At 35.8% G+C, this 19,680-nt stretch overlaps 1 protein-coding gene across 1 annotated transcript in view; it reads right to left on the bottom strand.

Moving 5' to 3' along the window:
• LRRC63 (leucine rich repeat containing 63) overlaps positions 1 to 19,680 on the bottom strand; it is a 50,884-nt gene that overhangs the window by 2,346 nt on the left and 28,858 nt on the right. Inside the window, exons 5-8 of the mRNA XM_019658705.1 lie at positions 18,397 to 18,495; positions 9,763 to 9,899; positions 6,755 to 6,838; positions 4,594 to 4,833 (exon numbers count right to left, since the gene is read on the bottom strand). Of these exons, the coding sequence (XP_019514250.1) occupies positions 4,594 to 4,833; positions 6,755 to 6,838; positions 9,763 to 9,899; positions 18,397 to 18,495 (560 nt within the window). The remainder of the gene's footprint in view (positions 1 to 4,593; positions 4,834 to 6,754; positions 6,839 to 9,762; positions 9,900 to 18,396; positions 18,496 to 19,680) is intronic.

Here is a 19,680-nt window from a genome sequence, read left to right as displayed (position 1 = left end):
CTACTACCTTATCTTCTAAATCACTGATTTGATCCTCTGCTTCATCTAATCTACTATTGATTCTCTCTAATATATTCTTCATTTCAGTTATTGTATTCTTCACTTCTGGCTGGTTCTTTTTTATGGTTTCTATGTCCATTTTCATGCTTGCTATCTCTCTATTGAAGTTCTCATTGTTTCTTAAGCATCCTTATAATCATTGTTTTGAATTCTGTATCTGGTAGATTGCTTGCCTCCATTTCAGTTAGTTCTTTTTCTGGAGTTTTCTCCTGTTCTTTCATTTGGGATGTATTTCTTTGTTCCCTTATTTTGGCTGCTTCTGTGTTTAGCTTAGGTAGGGCTGCTATGTCTCCTACTCTTGCTTGGTGGCCTTATGTAGTAGGGGTCCTGTAGGGCACAGTGGCACAGTCTCCCTGGTCACCTGCTCTGGCTGCTCCAGGAGTGTCCTTTGTATTGGTTGTGTGTGCCCTCCTGTTATAGTTGAGCCTTGATTGCTGTTGGCATGTCAGTGGGTGGGATTGACCCTCAGGCTGACTGGCTATGGGGTTTGGCCACATCCACAGCTTATGGGCTGCTATACAGGAGGCTTATCCCATGGAGTGGGATTCACCCCTGTGGGCCCTGGTGTCTGTTGAAACCGCCCTTTGTGTGTGCCGCTTGTGGAGCTAATTGGGTGGTGCTCTGCTGTGGTCTGAAGCCAAGCTCCAAGTATGTTGGTTTTGGGCCTCTTGAGAAGGGCAGGCCCAGGTCAGCCACTGCCTGTGATGGGCCGGGGAGTACCTGTGAGAAGCTATAAAGTTAGTTGCTGCCTGTGCCTTACCTGGAGGGGTGTGGACGAAGGCACACTGCAAGCCAAGGATGGCTGCCACCAGTACTGGGTCTGGGGTAGCTCCGCAAAAAGCCAGGACACCTGGAGGCCTGCTGCCACCTGCTGGCTCCCTTAAGTTTCAGCCACTGATAAAGCCTGATGTAGTATTCAGGTTGGATGAGGCAGGATCACAGTGAGTCAGCAGGGTTGAGCTCACCAGGCCTATCAGATTCAGATTTGGCCTCTGGGGGGCGGGCTCAACACAGGAAAGATGGTGCCTGCCTGCGGCTGCATGGAAGAAGAGCCCCACACAGAGAAAATGGAAAATGTCCCCCCAGTTCTCGCTCCGAAGTTATACAACTCAGTCTCTCCCCATATGTCTCCGACACCTCCAGAGTCTCCTCCATCTGCCGGAGACCAGGGTGAGTATCTGCATGGGCCCTTTAGAGACTGTCTGGGTTTCCAGTGGCCTTCTGTCCCACCCAGAGTCTCGGAATCCCCACTGTTTTTCACAGCCAGAAGTTGTGGAGGTTTCTCTTCCTGGAACCAGTACTTCAGGCTGAGGAGCCTGGTGTGGGAGTCTGGAGTCACTCACTCCTTCATGGGGAACCTCTGTGGTCAAGATATCTCTCCTAATTTTCAACCGCCACAGGCGGGTGTGGGACCAACCCATTTGGCGCCTTCAACCCTCCTTCCAGTCTCAATGTGGCTTCTTCTTTATATCCTTAATTATAAAACATCTGTTTAAATAGACTTCAGATGGTTCTCCAGGTTGACTGTTCTATAATTTAGTTGTAATTTTAATGTGTTCACGGTTTGAGGCAAGCACAGTGTTTATCTACTCCGCCATCTTGGATCTCCTTATTATCCTATGTTTTGTTACTCTTCATAGATGTTTTGTTCTGGCTGAACATTTATTTTTCTCTTTACATATACCCCTAGTTTTACTCAACTTCAGTTCATTTCCCCATTTGGTTTCCTCTTCCTGGAATATCCCTTGAACACAATAAATATTTTCAAACACACACATTTTACCCATCCTTCTAGATCATTTCATTCCTGAATTTTTTCTGTACTTTCCCAGTAGTTATAATCTCTCCTGCTCTGGCCCCTTTTATTTCTAATTCACTTGTGTCACTTCATTTACATAAAAACCCATCCTCTAAATTTTCCAAATATAGAATTAAATAGAGAAAAACACAGAATTTCCCCTTTATTCCTCCCTTCAATCACTCTGACTTTCCTCTCTGGAGTGACTAAAGCTCATAGTTTGAGTTATACCCTCTAGCTCCCAGACTCATGACTAATGGGATAAATGGAATCTCTCATGTGGGTGTTCTCTTACTGTGTATATATGTGTGTCTGTGTGTACAACTTGCTCTTCTAATTTAACAAAATGCCTTAGACAGCCTTCTACGTTAATACATTTTGTTTTACTTAATTCTTGTTAATGGAATTATAATGTTCCATTAAATGGGTACACCATAAATACTTTACCACTTTTTTATTGATACCCATTTAGGCTATAATTATCATTCCTGTGCCTAACTTTGTGTTCACATATAACTATTTCTATAAGACAGGTTCCTAAAATTTAAATTTATATTTTAAGGGGTAAGGATGATACTATCAAATTTCCTTCCTCAAAGCCTTCACCAATTTACAATGCCACCAATGGTACATCAAAATCCTGTTTTGAACATCCAAAGCTAACACTTAATGTCAATCTTTTTAATCCTGATAAAACAGGTAGATAAGAAAAATTTATTGTTTTTATTTATATTGCAGTTCCTTGATTACTGGTGTAATTTAACATTTCTCGTGTTTATCATCTATGTATGTATTGTCATCCAGGAACTGCACATTCCTGTCACTTAAGCACTTTTCTATGGGTTGTATCTTTTCTTACTGATTTGTGGGAGAAATACATATATGTTTCAACAGTTACAAGTATTACAAAAATCTCCTTTTAGTTAATGGCTTGTCTCAATTTTATTGATGGTGTCATATTACATGAAAAAATTACACTTTTGTCAAATTTATGAAACTTTGCTTTACTGTTTATATATTTTTTTGTATCATTTCCTACCATGAAGTCACGCATAGTCTCCTATACTTGCTTGTAAGGGCTTTAAAGTTTTGCTTTTCATATTTAAATCATAAGTCCAAAAGGAAATGCTTTTGTGTATGATGGTGACATATACATAGCAGGAAGTCTTTGTCTTTGGTGATCTTCAGTTTCACACAGGTGTTTTACTTAGCATGCATAGAGCTTTCAGCGTATGTGAAATTATGTCTTTATTACTTCTGAGAGGTTACAGTTATTATCTCATTGAACAATGATTCCCAACATTCTCTCTATTCTCACTTTTGAGGGCTCTAAGTATATGTTAAATCTCTTTTATTTCCTGTCTGCAAATATACCAGAATTTCTTCAGGTCTCTCTTCATGTGTGTATAATTGTCTGTTTAACCCATGCACTAAGTTAATTTCAACTATTACTTTTTTTAGTTTCTAGAATTTCATTTCATTTAAAATTTTTTGTTCACATTTGCCTGGTCATATTTGATGGTGTTTTGTTCCTTAAGCATTTTAAAAATTAAGTTCTATTTCTTTAAACACTTAAAGTAGCTATTTCATATTCTGTAAACAATTCTAATATGTTAGAACCTTGGAGATTTGTATCTGTTGATTGTTTTTGCTGACTTACTCTTGGTGGCTTCTTTCTTCGTGTATTTGGAAATTTCTTTAAGTTGTGACATAATATTCACTGGAACTTAATTTTTGAAATCTTCAAAGTCTAAATTGAGGATGTTTCTCTCAAAAACATTTGTGGTGAATTAAAATCTCTTGGTCTTATATCTGTTTACCACTCACTAGTTAGGTTTTAATTATTTAAAAAAATTTTTGTCCTTGGAAATTTTTCTAACTTTCTCATTTACATTCAAGTCTCATGAGCATTGACATCTCATTGCATTAAAACTGTAAACTTCAGGGCCTGGTTACTTTTTTATTGGTAGATTTTAAATTACCTTTTTAAATTTCTCCAATAATCACTAATCTGTTAAGGTTTTCTGCCTTTTATTGAGTCAATATTAGTAATTTATATACTCCTGGGAAGCCATTTACTTAGGCATAAAACAAATATTTGTTAAATCAATAATACAGTCACTGGTACTCAGTACTGCAGTAAAAATAGTTTTACACCATCAATAGGAAATGAGAGATAAGCCTGAGAGGACTGAATGTGTTTGGGGTTAAGAACCCTAGTCCCGAGATTAGGCAATGCTTCTCACACTCGCCATTGATCCCTAAGGAAGAGAATTTGCTCTATGTATGTCTGCTCTATTCCTGGTCTCTGTGAAGTTAGACTAGAGTAAAGCATTTCCCTGCATAGTGTGCCTGGGACTAAAGAATTTTTTTTTTTTGGAATAACACACTTTTATGTCCTTAGCAATTCATAGAAAAGATTTATACTACAACTGTATAGATGTTGCCAGCCACACCTCAGCAATCTGTACCTCATATTAAATTTAAGTAATAACTTGAGAATGTTAGAAAATGGGCTGAATCCATTCTACATTACTATGCCTGAAGAACCAGAGGAGTAATTTGAAGAATTGTATGTATGTTTTGATGTGTGTTGTGTGATGTGTTGTGTGTGTGTGTGTGTGTGTGTGTGTGTGTGTGTGTGTGTGGTAAAACTATCATCTAAGGCTGTAATGAAGAACATTTTAAATGCTTAAAAGATCATTTTAGTTAAAAGGGCTTCAGAATTTGCTTACCAGTTTAGTAACGTTTGAATTTCTACTGGGATCACATCATAATATTTAAGTAGATTATTTTTTAAAAAAAACAAAGAAGTAAGTTGAGTAAGACGCTGTGGACTATTCAAAGAATTCTCTTTCCAAAAATTAGGATGAGTGAAGGTATTCTTAAATAGGAGTTTTTTCAGGTTAAGCTTCAAAATTCCAGATGGAAAAGAAGTCATCTCATTCCCATCGACAATCAACTTTTTAAGTGATCTGCAAATAAAGGAAACCATAGTTTAAGAAGTGTTCATGTAATTTGTAATACTGAAGAAGAATTCTGTCCCAATGTTTCTAAAAATTGGTATAAATGTTAGTAACAATAAAATATCAAGTACTTGAGTATTTCCTTAGAATCAGGATAATTAACTTAAAAAGCAATTGAACTGATATATTACTATGCAAAAAAAAAGCGTATTTGCGTGAATAGTAGAGTTAAGCATGTATTTTGAGTCTTTGTAACACATCACTAATATGGAAAAAGAGATAATCACAAACAGCAAAACAAATGAATGTTATAGTGCATAAAATATAGTACAGTACAATGATACAAAGAAACTATTTTCACAGACAAATTGAACAGCAACACATATTTATTTTTATTTAAGCCCAATCAAAACAGTGAAATTAACACTATCGAAACATATTGTGTGCTACATTGTATTTTGACTTTTCATCACCTGGTCCCTCCCCCTGGTTTTTAACATGTCAATTGCTTCTAATAATCCCTCTATTCAAAGAGGACCAACATAACTGATGTTCTCATTTTTTACCACTTGTCTTGATGATGTTTCTTACAGTCATTTCTCTCCCTCCCAGCTAGTGGTGGAAGCAGTCAGAAAAGTGTCTGTTCATGGGGAACATACAAAAATCAAATCAAAAGCTGATCCAACTTGTCAATTGTATTAGGGGTGAAGATGCTGATATAACCAACTGGCTATAAATCAGATTTTAGGTAATCAGCAGCTTTAGATGCTATGACTTTAAATTAAAAGATTTGAGGATATAAGCAACTGGGGGCCTACAGATTCTTATTTACAATCTAGTTTCACATCTCTTATCCACACAATTCTTTAATTATGACTCCTGATGACAATATTAAAACATGATCAAAGAAGGTATTTAAGACAGTGAGACTAAGAAGATAGCACCTCAGCTAGTTTCATCCTTCAACCACAGTTTGACTACTGCACCTCTCATAGTCTACAAAGGGTGAGTCAGACCTCAGGCTCTGTTTTGGTCCTAAAGGAGAAAGCTGGCATGGTCCCTATTTTCCTCTATAGCAAACACAACCTAGGGGTCAGAAGCAGAGAGCCCTATAGACAATCGAAATAAGTGTGGTCACGCTAGGTAAATGCCACTGAGAGTCCCCAGGATACCCATGGGTGAGGCTGCCCTGCCTGAGTTGGTTTATCTGAGAGGCCCCACCAGTCTGGGTGCACCCTTCCTCTCAATGAATTCTGGGGGAGCACAGCTGTCTTTAGTAGGTTAAGTAGTCTTTGTTTTTTTTTTTTTTAAAGATTTTTATTGGGGAATTGGGGGAAGAGGAACAGACCAGTTGCTATCCTTTTGTTCTTCAGTCTAGTTGTGGAGGATGTCGCTTCACTGGCCCAAGTCGGCACCATCATTGCACTCTTCCCGGGTGAGGCAGATCAGTTGCCGGCTTCTGGACAACCGCTCACGCTGGCTGCTGGCTATACACAGTAGCCCATGGCAACCCACTGCAGCAGGGGCTGCAGCCCACACCATCGCTGGCGGCTTACGACAACCCAGCTCCAGGTTGAGCTGTTGTTCAGCATCTTAGCTGTAGAGGGCAGTGTCACTGGCCCTCATGTGTGGGATCCGAACCGCGGCCCGCTGGCGTCCCAAGCCAGCTCTTAACCAACGCGCCAGTCGGCCGGCCCTAAGTAGTCTTTAGAGCTAGAAGAACTCCATGTTCAGATAACCTTTGCATCTGAATATGCTAGATAGCAGAGAAACCACCTCCTGCTACATCACTGGTAAACTTAACTCTTCACATATGATTTTTTATGGCTGTAAATAAATAAATGAACTCAATTTTCTCCATCACGATCATCACCAAATATGTCCTTATGAGGCACATGATTTTGTGTATACTTATCTACTTCCAAAATACCTGAGTTTCTGGATTTCATTTGGAATAAAAGCAATACTATTGTAGGAAATATCGAGTTCCTCAAGATGGGGCAAACAAAATAACCTTAAATAGAAAGAGAAAATAAATTGTAAAAATGATTATTTGTTATTACTGGGCATAAATAAGAATTAAGTATTTAAGTGAATAGGTAGAAATATAGAAAAACTAATGTTTTTCTAAGATCTTGAAATTTATATTGACTTTTTTACATTATAAATGATGTAATTAAAATAAAATGTCCTAAAAATTATTCATCTAGCCATTAAGACTGATTTGAAATGCTTGGAGTGGATAAAACCCCATCTATAAAAAGCCACCCGAGAAATTTCTAACATTTTGATATATTTTCTTTTTGGTTGCTATATTAGTTTCTTAGAGCTGAAATAACAAATTACCAAAATCTGGATGGTTTAAAACAATAGAAATTTATTATCTCGCAGTTCATGAGGCCAGGAGTCTGAAATCAATTGGTTGGAAGGGTTGGTTCCTTCTAGAGGCTCTGGAGAAGAAACTGTCCCTTGTTTTTCTCCTAGTTTCTGGTGGTAGCCAGCAATTGTTGATGTTACTTGGTTTGTGGCAACATAACTCCAGTCTCTGGCTTTGTATATTTTCTTCTTATAAGGACACCATTTATTTGCTTCTGAGCCCACCAAATCCAGTAACCTCGTATTAACTTAACTAAGTACATCTGCAAAGACCCTATTTCCGAATAAGATCAAATTCTGAGGCTCTGCATGGATATGAATTTTCTTTTTCTCATTAAACTTTGGTTTAATGGGTCTCAAAGTTCTATGACAAATTTTTGGTCAAGTTGTTTCCATTAAAAGAGTACTGATTTTAAAAACTAATAACTTAAAAATTGCCACACACACACACACACACACACACACACACACACACACACACATGTCCACAAAACATCCTCCTTTCCTTCCGAAGGTTTTATGATGCGTTGTAATCATTAACCAGTCTTTTACTATTAAACTTAAATGGCCAATTGAGACAAACAGCTCTGAGCCCATTCTTCCACCACCGATTAAGACTGGGGTGGCAGGTATTGTGGATCATATTCATTTAGGCTTCTGAGCTTTCTGGGCAGTCTTGCTGACTGTGCTGTCCTGATTGCTGCTGCTGGTGTTGGTGAATTTGAAGCAGGTATCTCCAAGAATGGGCAGACCCGTGAGCATGTCTTCTGGGTCGGAAACAACTAATTGTTGGTGTTAACAAAATGGATTCCACTGAGCCGCCTTAGAGCCAGAAGAGTTGCTTCTTGAAGACTAGAATAGAAGGGCTAAGTACAACATTTACCAAAATCCTCTATGTGAGTTTTCATTTCACGAGTTCTACAAATGAACATTTTCACCTATGTCAGAGCTTGCCCTAAGTCTTCTCTAAGGTCAATACAGTTAATTCCATAATAATTATATTATTATTCCCATCATTCCCATTATGTTTTTAATTCTTGGGTTCAATATGCTATCAATAATCCCTTGATATGCATATATATTCTATGCTATTTAATAAAAATGTACTACTTTATTTTAGAAACACTAATATTTTTGAGAAATAGCTCCTTAAAACTTTTTGATTATGACCAATAGTTCAAACTAATTTGCTTAATCTATAAACAATGAACAATGTTGATCATGCAGTTACGACCAAGTTTTAGTTGCTTTACAAATTTTTACATTTTGTTTAAATAGCAGCTATGATTATTTAAAGTATGTAATTATGATTATTCAGTATGAATTTATATTGAAATGCATATATATATATACACATGTATATATGTCTGTATATATGTGTGTGTATAAATAAATATACACACAGAAACACTTATAGATACATGTGTACACACAGATTAGTATACATACATATATTACTTAGCTCTGTCCACTGAAAGTGTCTAGAAGCAATGTCATCCCAATAGCAATGGGGACATTCAGCACCCAGATATTGGTGTTTAAATACCATTCTCCAATTGAAAACAAAACAAAACAGGGTTTCCTTAGAGAAATGGCTTACTCTAGTATCAAGGCAGGGAAAATACAATTTATGTGACTGTGAAAAAAATATAGATGAGTCAAACAGAAATAAAATATCCATGCAATTCCCTTACTTCCTCACATATGTATAATGTGTGATATGTACATGTATATTTTTATACAGAAATAGTATAATTTTTTACATACCTTTATTCTTCTAAATGACTAAATAGTTTTATGGTTTACAAATGTATAATTTGTTAGATCCTTAGTTACAAGCAATGCTGGATGAACAACATTATAAATGAATTTCTATGCACTTCCTTAATTACTCTAAGAATTTTCTTTTGCAAAATGTTGTTGAACGAAGAGTTCCTGTCCTTTTGCCCTTAACCTACTTTCAATTTGTTGAATGTAGGCTACTCGAAGGGGTATCTTGTTTTGGCATTCGATAAAGGTTTTGGTTTAAAGTTTTCAATAGGAGTTAAATAATTACCAGTTCATATGTGGGGGGAAAATCATCTCTTATGAACCCAAATATCAACAGCCCTGTTAGAGTTTAAAGGATCATAGCTATCTTAAGGGCTTATTTCTTAGATTAGGAAATTGAGCCTGAGAATTGTTAAGTGACTTTCTCCAGTTCAAATAGATAATTATCAACTTTGAAGTTAAAAGTCTAGATTTCAGTGTTCTTTCCATATTCAAAAAGGCTATCAAGGGATAGTGCAAGGTTCTTACCTAAGCTTCTTTATATGGTTTGTGTTCATTTAATCCATATTCAGAAAATGGATTCTAGATGTGTATTCACTAGTCCTATATTAATTGCCATCTATGTAGCTGGTAGGATTATTTTTTAACACAATAAAAAAAAGTCAGCTAACTAAGAACAGAATAAGAATTATTAAACAGCTAAAAAGTTGCTACCTGCTTTAGAAGGGGAATTGATCCTTTTCTAAATCAAGTTCTTGATTTCCTTTTATAATGTCAGACTATAAACCTTACCCAGGTGGAAGAGCTGTAATCAAATTAAAGGCGATGTTGAAAACTCTAAGGAACTTAAGTTGCTGAATTTCAGAAGAGATTTCTTTGATAGGATTATTTCTCAGGATTAGTATTTGTAAATGTTTAAGACAAAGTACCTGAGGAAAAGAAAAGAGAAACAAACATGAGCAGAATAACAAAATATGTAAATCCCTATTTTTTACATTTTGGAAACCCTTTGAATTAATGTAGAATTAGTATAGTAACATTAATTGTCTGTATCATATATCTCAGTAAATACCTTTGGAAAGCCTTCAATAAAACTGACCAGCCCTAATATGCATGATATAGTAAAACAGTGCAACTACTGTACTCATATATACCCTTGACTCAAGAAGGAGAAAGTCCTGGGAAAGCCATCCTGTTTGTTCAACCCATAGTTTCATAGGAGTCAATTATGCAAAGAAGGATGGAGAAAGGGGATATCTGCAGAACCAGGAAAGTAAGTGGAATTAATTTTAGTAATCAATGGGTGTCAGATATCATAGCCAGATTGTTTCATTCTCATATCATTATAATTTCACATACACTGATTTTTTATATGAAATTTTAAAAATGGAATATACCATTTAAATCTATGATCTTTGTTTGATTAATATATTTCTGGCTCTCTGGTGTATCATAAGGTTTTATATTAGCTGTCTTTAACATTAAATTTAACCTTTTTATCATCATAAACATCAAAAATTGGTTGAGTAGAACTTGCTCATTCTTGCAGTCAGAAATGTAAGTCCTCCAAGTTTGTTTTATCTTTCCAAGATTGTTTTGGCTATTGAAGTCCCTGGCATATCCATATAAACTCTAACATCAGCTTGTCACATTCAACAAAAAAGGCAATTTGTAATTTTCATAGGGATCGCAATGAATCTGTAGATCAATTTGGGAGTATTGCCATCTTAATAATATTAAGTCTTCAGATCCATGAACATGGAATGTCTTGCCATTGAAGTATGTCTCCTTTGATTTCTTTTAACAATGTTCTGTGGTTTTCAGAGTAGTATAAGTTTTGAACATTTGTTAAAGTTACGCTAAATATTTTATTCCTTTTGATGTAAGTAATATTGCTTTCTTAATTTTATTGTCAGGATTATTCATTGCTATTATACACAAATACAATTCATTTTTGTATATTGATCTTGTACACCACAATCTTGCTGAACTCATTCATTAGTTCTAATATCTTTTTAGTGAATTCCTTAGGATTTCTATATATAAGACCATGTCATCTACAACTAGAGATAGTTTAACTTCCTTTTTAAATCTGGATACCCTTTATTTCTTTTTCTTGCCTAACAGGCTTGGCTAGAAAATACATACAATGTTGAATACAAAATGGAAAGAGTAGACATCTTTATCTGGTTCCTGATCTTAGAAGAAGTTTGAATCTTGCACTACTAAGTATGATATAAGCTGTGCATTTTTTTGTAGATGCATTTTATCAAGTTAAGGACATCACCTTCTATGCCTAGATGTTGAGTGCTTTTGTCGTGAAAGATGTTGGATCTTGTAAAATGTTTTTTTTTCTGTCTTTACTGATATAATTATATTATTTCCCCCCCCCCAACCTTACTGTATTAAAATGGTGTATTACGTTGATGGACTTTTGTGTGTTTATCCAACCTTGCATTCCTGGGATAAATATCACTTGATCATGGTATAACATCCTCTTTATATGTTGGTGTGTAGCATTTTGTTGAGGATTTTTGCATCTCTATTCATAAGAGATTGTTCTGTAGTTTGCTTCTCTTTCAATATCTTTGTCTAGTTTTGGTATCAGGGTGTTATTCATTTAATAGTTTTAATTGGAAAGTATTCCCTCCTCTTATATTTTTGAAAGACTTTGTAAAGGATTCATGTTAATTCTTCTTAAGACGTTTGGTAGATTTCACCAATGAAGTTACCTGGTCCTGAACTTTTCTTTGTGGTGAGTTTTAAATTACTATTGAACTCTTTCCTTTTTGTTCAGCCATTCAGACTTTCTATTTCTTCTCAAGGCCATTCTTGTGTCTTTCTAGGTATGTGTCCATTTCATCAACATTATCTAGTTGATTGGTATACTACTGTTCTCTTAAAATCTTTTTCATTTCTGTAAAGTTGGTAGTAATATCCTCTCCTCCATTTCTAATTTTAGTAACTCAGGTTTTCTTTTTTTCTTGGTCAATCAATGTAAAGTTAGTCAATTTTGTTGGTCTTTTCAAAGTATCAACTCTTGGTTTTGTTGATTTTTCACTATTGTTTTTCTATTCTTAATTTCACAAATTTCAGTACTAATTTTTATTATCTCCCTTATTATTCTTTACTTAGGTTTAGTCTGCTCTTTTTTCATCTAGTGGCTTAAGATGGAAGGTTAGGTTATTGATTTTTCTTTTCTAAATAATTTTTTTATTTTTCAATTACAGTTGACATACAATTTTATATTGGTTTCAGGAGTACAACACAGTGATTACACATTTATATAACTTATGAAATGATCACCCTGATAAATTTAGTACCCATCTGATACCATACATAGTTATTACTATATTATTGACTATATTCTGATGCTGTAGTTTACATCCCCATGACTATTTTGTAATTACCAGTTTGTGCCTCTTAATCCCTTCTCTCCCTTTCACCCATCTCCCCAACACCTCTTCCATCTGGTAACCATCAAAATGTTTTCTGTATCTATGAGTTTGTTTCTTTATGTTTGTTTATTTTTATTTTGGGGACCACATATAAGGAAAATTATATAGTACTTGTCTTTCTCTGTATGGATTATTTCACTTAGCATGATGCCCTCTAGGGCCATCCATGTTTTTGCAGATGGCAAGATTTCAACTTTTTTATGGGTGAGTAATGTTTCATTGTATATTTGTACCACTTCTTCCTTATCTATTGATGGACACTTATGTTGCTTCCATATCTTGGCTATTGTAAATAATAATGCAATGAACATATGGATGCATATGTCTTTTTTTAATTAGTGTTTTGAGTTTTTTTCAAATAAATACCTAGAATCAGAAACACTGGGTCTTTCTTTTTCTCTTGTTACAGCCTTTGTTTTAAAGTCTATTTTTGTCTGTATAACTATTGCTACCAGCTTGTTTTTTTTTATTTCCATTTTTATAAAATATCTTTTTTCATCCCTTTACTTTCAGTCTGTGTGTGTCTTTTGATCTGAAGTGAGTCTCTTGTAGGCAGCATATGTATGGGTCTTGCTTTCTTATCCATTCAGCTACCCTATTTCTTTTGATTGGAGCATTTAATCTGTTTACATTTAAAGTGATCATTGATAGGTACCTAATTATTGCCATTTTATTATCCATATTTTTTATCTTTTTTTTCTTTCATTTTAAAGAAGTACCTCTAATATTCCTTGTAATATTGGTTTGGTGGTTATGAACTCCTTTAGCTTTTTCTTATCTGGGAATCTCTTTATCTGTTCTTTGATTCTAAACGATAGCTTTGCTGGGTAGAGTAATCTTGGTTGTAAGTCCTGCTTTTCATCACTTTGAAACTTTCCTGCCAATCCCTCTGGCCTGCAAAGTTTCTGTTGAGAAATTAGCTGACAGTCTTATGGGAGCTCCCTTGTAGATAACTAACTGCTTTTCTCTTGCTGCTTTTAAAATTCTCTCTTTGTCTTTAACCTTTGGGCATTTTAAGTATGATGTGTCTTGGTGTGGACCTTTTTGGGTTTATTTTGTTGGGGAGTCTGTGCTTCTGGGCTTGTATGTCTATTTTCTTTGCCAGGTTAGGAAAGTTTTCTGTCATTATTTCTTCAAATATTGGGTTGTCAGAAAAGTCATGACATTTTTTCTATGTTTTTTGTTGCAAAAATGCATCATGACTTTTCCGACAACCCAATAGATGCTCATTTCCTTGCTCCCTGTCTTCTCCTTCTGCTACTCCTATGATGGAAATGTTGGTAAGCTTGATGTTTCCCAGAGGCCTCTTAAACTAGCCTCATTTGGTGGGGAGAGGGGGAGATTTTTTTTCTTTTTACTGTTCTGTAGGTGTTTTCTGCTACCTTATCTTCCAAATTGTTGATTTGATCCTCTGCTTCATCTAATCTATTATTGATGCCCTCAAATATATTCTTCATTTTAGTGATTGTATTATTCTTTTCTGGCTGGTTCTTTTCTGGCTGGATTTCTATGCCCATTTTTATGCTTACTATCTCTTTGTTGAAGATCTCACTGAGATCATTGAGCATCCTTATAACCAGTGTTTTGAACTCTGCATCTGGTAGATTGCTTATCTACATTTTGTTTACTTCTTTTTCTGGAAGTTTGTTCTGCTCTTTCATTTGGGACATGTTTCTTTGTCTCCTCATTTTGGCTGCCTTCCTGTGTTTGTTTTTATGTATTAGGTAGAGCTGATGTGTCTCCCATTCTTGGTAGAGTGGCCTATGTAGTAGGTGTCCTGTGGGGCCGCATGGCACAGCCTCCCTGGTTACCTGAGCTTGGTGCTTCAAGACACTGTGTCTCTTGTATGGGTTGTATGTGTCCACTTCTTGTAGTTGAGCCATGATTGCTGTTGGCACATCAATGGGAGGGATTAACAACCCTCATGCTGGTTGATTGTGAGAACTGGCCATAACTACAGTGGAGGATTTGTGCAGGGGGAGGATTCACTTTAGTGGGGCTCTGGTGCCTGCTGAGTGTCTCTTTGAGTGTGTCATTTATGGAAATTGTTAGGTGGTGCTCTAGTGTGGTCTGAAGCTGGCTACTGGATGTGTTGGTTTTGGGGCCTCTTGGGGGTGGGCTTTCATGCAGACCAAGCTCGACTGCTGCCTCTGCCCTGCCCAAGGCCACTTGGTATGAGCTACAAAGTGATCTGCAGATAGTTGCAACTTGTACTGGGCTTGGAGAAGCTAAGCTGTAAACTGAAGCTAGCTGCCACTAGAGCTGGACTTGGGACTGCTTATCAAGAGGTACAGGGCACGCTAAGGCCAGATGCTGCTTGTTTGGGGTTTGTGAACCTTTGAGAGATTTTAGGAGTTTCCACAGCATGAGCCAAATAAGCCTGTTTCCATGGAAATGCCACTGGAAGCATCTTTGGTGGGCCTGCAAGTTGGGTGGGGCAAGGTCTCAGTTAGTCATTAGGGTGGGCAAATGGTGTCATCTAGGAAACACAGATATCACACCCTCTTGTATGTGTAGGCTGGGTGGTGGGAGGGCTTAACAAAGAAACAGTGGTCTCTGCCTGCACTTCTGTCTGGAAAAAGTTGCTCCTCCAGCCCTCTCCCTTAAGCCAGATAATTCAGTTCCTCCCTGTATGTCTCCGGTGCCTTTCCAACTGCTGCTCCAGCACTGGAACTGAAAGTGAGTCCATCAACAGGTAAGTCCATGTGTGAGACTTTTTAAGAGGAATTCCTGGGATGCCAGCTGCCCACTTTCCCACTCAGTCCCAATCTCCATAGGTTTTCACTGCCAGAAGTTATGGGGACTTTGCTTCCTGGCACTAGAATCCTGGGCTGTGGAGCCTGGAGTGGGGCTGGGATCCCTCACTTCTCAGGGGGGCCTCCACAGCAGAAATATCCCTCCCAATTTTTAATGGTCACATGCAGGTGTGGAAACAGCCCACCTCATCTCTGCCCCTCCTATAAGTCTTGACTTGGCTTCTTCTATATGTCCTTAGTTATAGACCTTCTGTTCAGCTAGATTTGGGGTGATTGTCAATAATAGATTTTCTGTAGTTAGTTTTAATTTTGAGGTGGTCATGGGATGAGGCAAGCAGTGTTTACCTACTCTGCCATCTTGACTAGAAGCTGATTTTTTTTTCATATACTTATTAATTTCCCTCAGCACTGCTGTAGATGCATCCCATAAATTTTGGTATGTTATCTTTTCATTTTCATTAAACTCAAAGTATTTTCTAATTTCCCTTTTGATTTATTTATTGACACATTTGTTATTTAAGAGTGTGTTGCTTTATTTCCATGTATTTCCAAATTTCTTTCAGTTATTGATTTTTAAATTGCATTCCACTGTAGCCAAAAAATATACTTTCTGTGATTTTCAATTCTTTTAAATATATTGAGACTTTTTTGTGGCCCATCCAATGGTCTATCTTGAATTTTTTACTTATGTATTCTGCTGCTATTGGTTGGAATGTCCCATAAATGCCTGTTAAGCTTGAGTAGTTTTCAGTGTTGTTCAAGTCTTCTCTTTTCCTGTTGATCCTCTGCTTCATTGTTCCATGCATTATTGAAAGTGTGGTATTGAAGTGTATCACTATTATTGAATTTTCTATTTTTTCCTTCTTTTAGTTTTGCTTCATGTATTCTGGGGCCATATATATATATATATATATATATATATATATATATATATATATACAATTGTTATATTATCCTGATAAATTTGCAAAATATCCTTCTTTATCTCTAGTAAGCTTTTTGTTTTATAATCTATTTTGTCTGATATTAGTATAGTCACTCCAGCTTTCTTATGGTTTCTTATTATACATCTTTCTCCATACTTTTACCTTTGACCTTTTGTATCTTTTGATCTAAAATGTATCTTCTATAGACACCATATCACTGGAGCTTGTTTTTTTGTTTGTTTGTTTGTTTGTTTGTTTGTTTTAAGATTTTACTGGGGAATTGGGGATGGGAACAGCGCTGGAGAATTGGGGGAAGGGGAACAGACAAGTTGCTGTTGTTTTGTTCTTCAGTTTAGGTGTGGAGGACGTTGCTTCACTGGCTCAAGCTGGCACCATCATTGCGCTCTTCCGGGGTGTGGCAGATCAGTCGCTGGCAACTCACAGCAGCCCAGCTCCAGGTCAAGCTGTTTTTCAGCATCTTAGCTGTAGAGGGCAGTGTCACTGGCCCTCATATATGGGATCCAAATCGGGGCCCTCTGGCGTCCCAAGCCAGTTCTTAACCATCACGCCACTCGGCCGGCCCTGGAGCTTGTTTTTATATTTAGTCTGACAAGCTGTATGTTTGGATTGTATTCACATTTAATGTTATTGATATAGTTAGATTTATATCACCATTTTACATATAGTTTTCTATGTGTCTTATGTCCTATTTGCCACTTCTTTACTGCCTTCTTTTGCATAAACTGAATATTTGATAGTATAATATTTTAATTACTTTAATGAATTTTTTCACCGTATTCTCTTGAGTTACTTTCCTAGTGATTGCTTTAGGGGGTGTACTATATGTCTTAACTTATCAGAATCTCCTTAAGGTTTACACTAACTTAATTCCAGTGAGATATGGAAATGTTTTAAATTGCTCCATTCCCTCTTCCATTTTTTGCTCTATAATTGTTAGATGTATGATATCTATATATGTCACAGGCCTAACAATGCATTATTATAATTATTAATGTATATAATTTATGTCTTAAAGGAGCTGGGAGAAGAAAGGAGACCAAGTATATATTTATAGGGTTTGTTATATTAACCTTCTCATTTACCATTTCTGCTTTTCCTGTCCAAAATTATTTTAGTAGACTGTCTTCTTCCTAAGTCTACCATCTTGAATTTTCCATGAAACTTATAATAATTCCAATCATCACATTTATGCCAGCCTTTGGTGTTCTATTGATGGCATTTATATTATGTTGATAACTGGGTATCATTAGCCTACTCTCAGCACAACCCTTCCAAGCCTGGACATTACTATCTTGGTTAGAATATTTCATCTGTAGCTATACAACACAGATATGCATTTTAATGGCAAGCTCTATTGATTTCTATCATTTAAAAAATGATGTTTAAATTTTACATCAAAAGAGCTTCCTTGTATTTATACATTATTTTTTAGTGGATAAAGTATGCTTTGGCAGATATACAGCCTCACCTATGACTATTTAGAAGTTAAAATTAGCATGAAGAACTAAAATTCCTATATTCCTTGGGAATTGTTATCAATTTGTCCTAGCCAACTTAATAAAATTGTTGTTATGTATTAGAAAAGAAAAAGTAACTCTCCCCATGAAAATAAAAACACAATATTTAGAGAAATTATGAAAAATATGTTTTCAATACTATATGTTTGAAATAGAAAGCAAGTCAATTTGCTAAAAATCAATTTACTAAAAGTCAATATTCAATTCACATAACAACCAATCACCCAGTGACCAATGAAGAAATTACTGAAGACAAAATAATCTGTTCTAAGCACTCATAATGACTCCTTTATTTAAAATGACATTGAATTAGCTCATCCCATATCATATTATCTGATATATTTTATTATGCAGAATATCCTATTTTGACCTATGATAATTAAAACTTGTTACACCATATTTCCTCATCACTGAACTTTTTTTTTAAAGTTTCTGGTTACCACATGGATACGGTTTAATTTAGATTTTATTTAGTTAGAAGAATAAACAAGTTATTTTATGTACATTGCACAATTATGAGAACATATTTTAGAGCCTGACAATACCACAGTCTTTGAGGATTCTGTCATGGGACTTCTTAAGAAAGATGTACTGTAATTTTGATACTTCTGAAAATAAGACTTTTGGATACAATCCAAAATATATTTACTTTATAGTAACTCCAGGATATCATGTGTCTATTTTTATTATAATAATTATTCACAATAAGAAGTTATTCCAATAAATACAATAATAAAACTGGACTTACTTCTGTGGGAAAGGAACACATATTATTAAATGATAAGTTAAGGTATATCAATTGGAAAGCCAAAGGTGTTAAGTCTGGACAATTCAGGATAAAAAAACCCTAAAAGAAAGTGATAACAGATAAGAGTGAAATTATTAGCAATGCACAAAATATTTTATACAAGGATAAAAAGAAAAAAGCATATATTCTCAGTGAAAATGTTTGACACAATACACTAACAAACCTATGCTCATCTTCCAATCATTTATTTTACTCTGTCATGATAATAATTTCTTAAATATGTCAAGGATAAAAACAAAATAGAAATACTACTAAGTATTTACATATGTAATAAATATATGTGTGACACACATTATTTCAACTAATAATGAGCAGTTTATTTAGTGTTCACTAACCTGAAACATAAGTAAATATAATTTATATTTAATTATCCTTTTTACCCCCTGGGTTTTTTCATGTCTCTGCTTCTATTTCTCTGTTATCTTTCTATTAATCTAACATCTATCTAAAACTCCTTGCTTAGATATGCCTTTATAAAAGAGGAAAATTTATGCCTTCTTATGGACTAAATGTTTGTGTCCCCCCACATTCACACATTGAAGCCTTAATCCCAATGTGATAGCTCTTAGAAGTAAGGCCTTTAGGAGGTGCTTGGGGGTAAGATGATGTCTTAAGGTGGAGCCCTGATGAAGGGATTAGTGCCCTTATATGAAGAGGAGGGGACCAGAGCTCTCTCTCTCCCTGCCATGTGAGGATACAGCAGAAGACGATTATGAACAAGAGAGCTCTCACTAGGAGCCAAATCAGCTGACACCTCAATCTTAAACTTTCTCACCACCAGAACTGTGATAAATAAATGTTTAAGCCACTCAATCTATGGTATGTTGTCATAGTAGCCTGAACTCACTAAAACATGACTGGTGCCACCAGTATCTTTAATGCTCCAGGATAGTTGAAACATGTACTAGGCAAGAATGAAAAGGTTCATAGCTCAAGAATCTTGGAATTGACAGTACTGACCTTTTGATCAAGTACCAATATTTGTAAATGTCTGTATGTTAGTAGTAGACAAAAGTAGGTATTCTTTCCTCCTGTTATTAAACAATTTTCTCTTCTCTGCAGAACTAGTGGTACACTAAATTATGGAGCAATAATACCGTATTTGCCGGCGTATAAGACGACTCGGCGTATAAGACGACCCCCTAACATTTCCACTCAAAATACAGAGTTTGTTATATGGTCGGCTGTGTGCGATTTTGCGAGTGTGGTAAAATCGCATAACAG

The sequence above is a fragment of the Hipposideros armiger genome, unplaced genomic scaffold (assembly GCF_001890085.2).
Source record: "Hipposideros armiger isolate ML-2016 unplaced genomic scaffold, ASM189008v1 scaffold_287, whole genome shotgun sequence".
NCBI lineage: Eukaryota > Metazoa > Chordata > Mammalia > Chiroptera > Hipposideridae > Hipposideros > Hipposideros armiger.
Note: the sequence above shows the minus strand (reverse complement) of the source record. Positions and strands in the feature narration are given on the sequence as shown.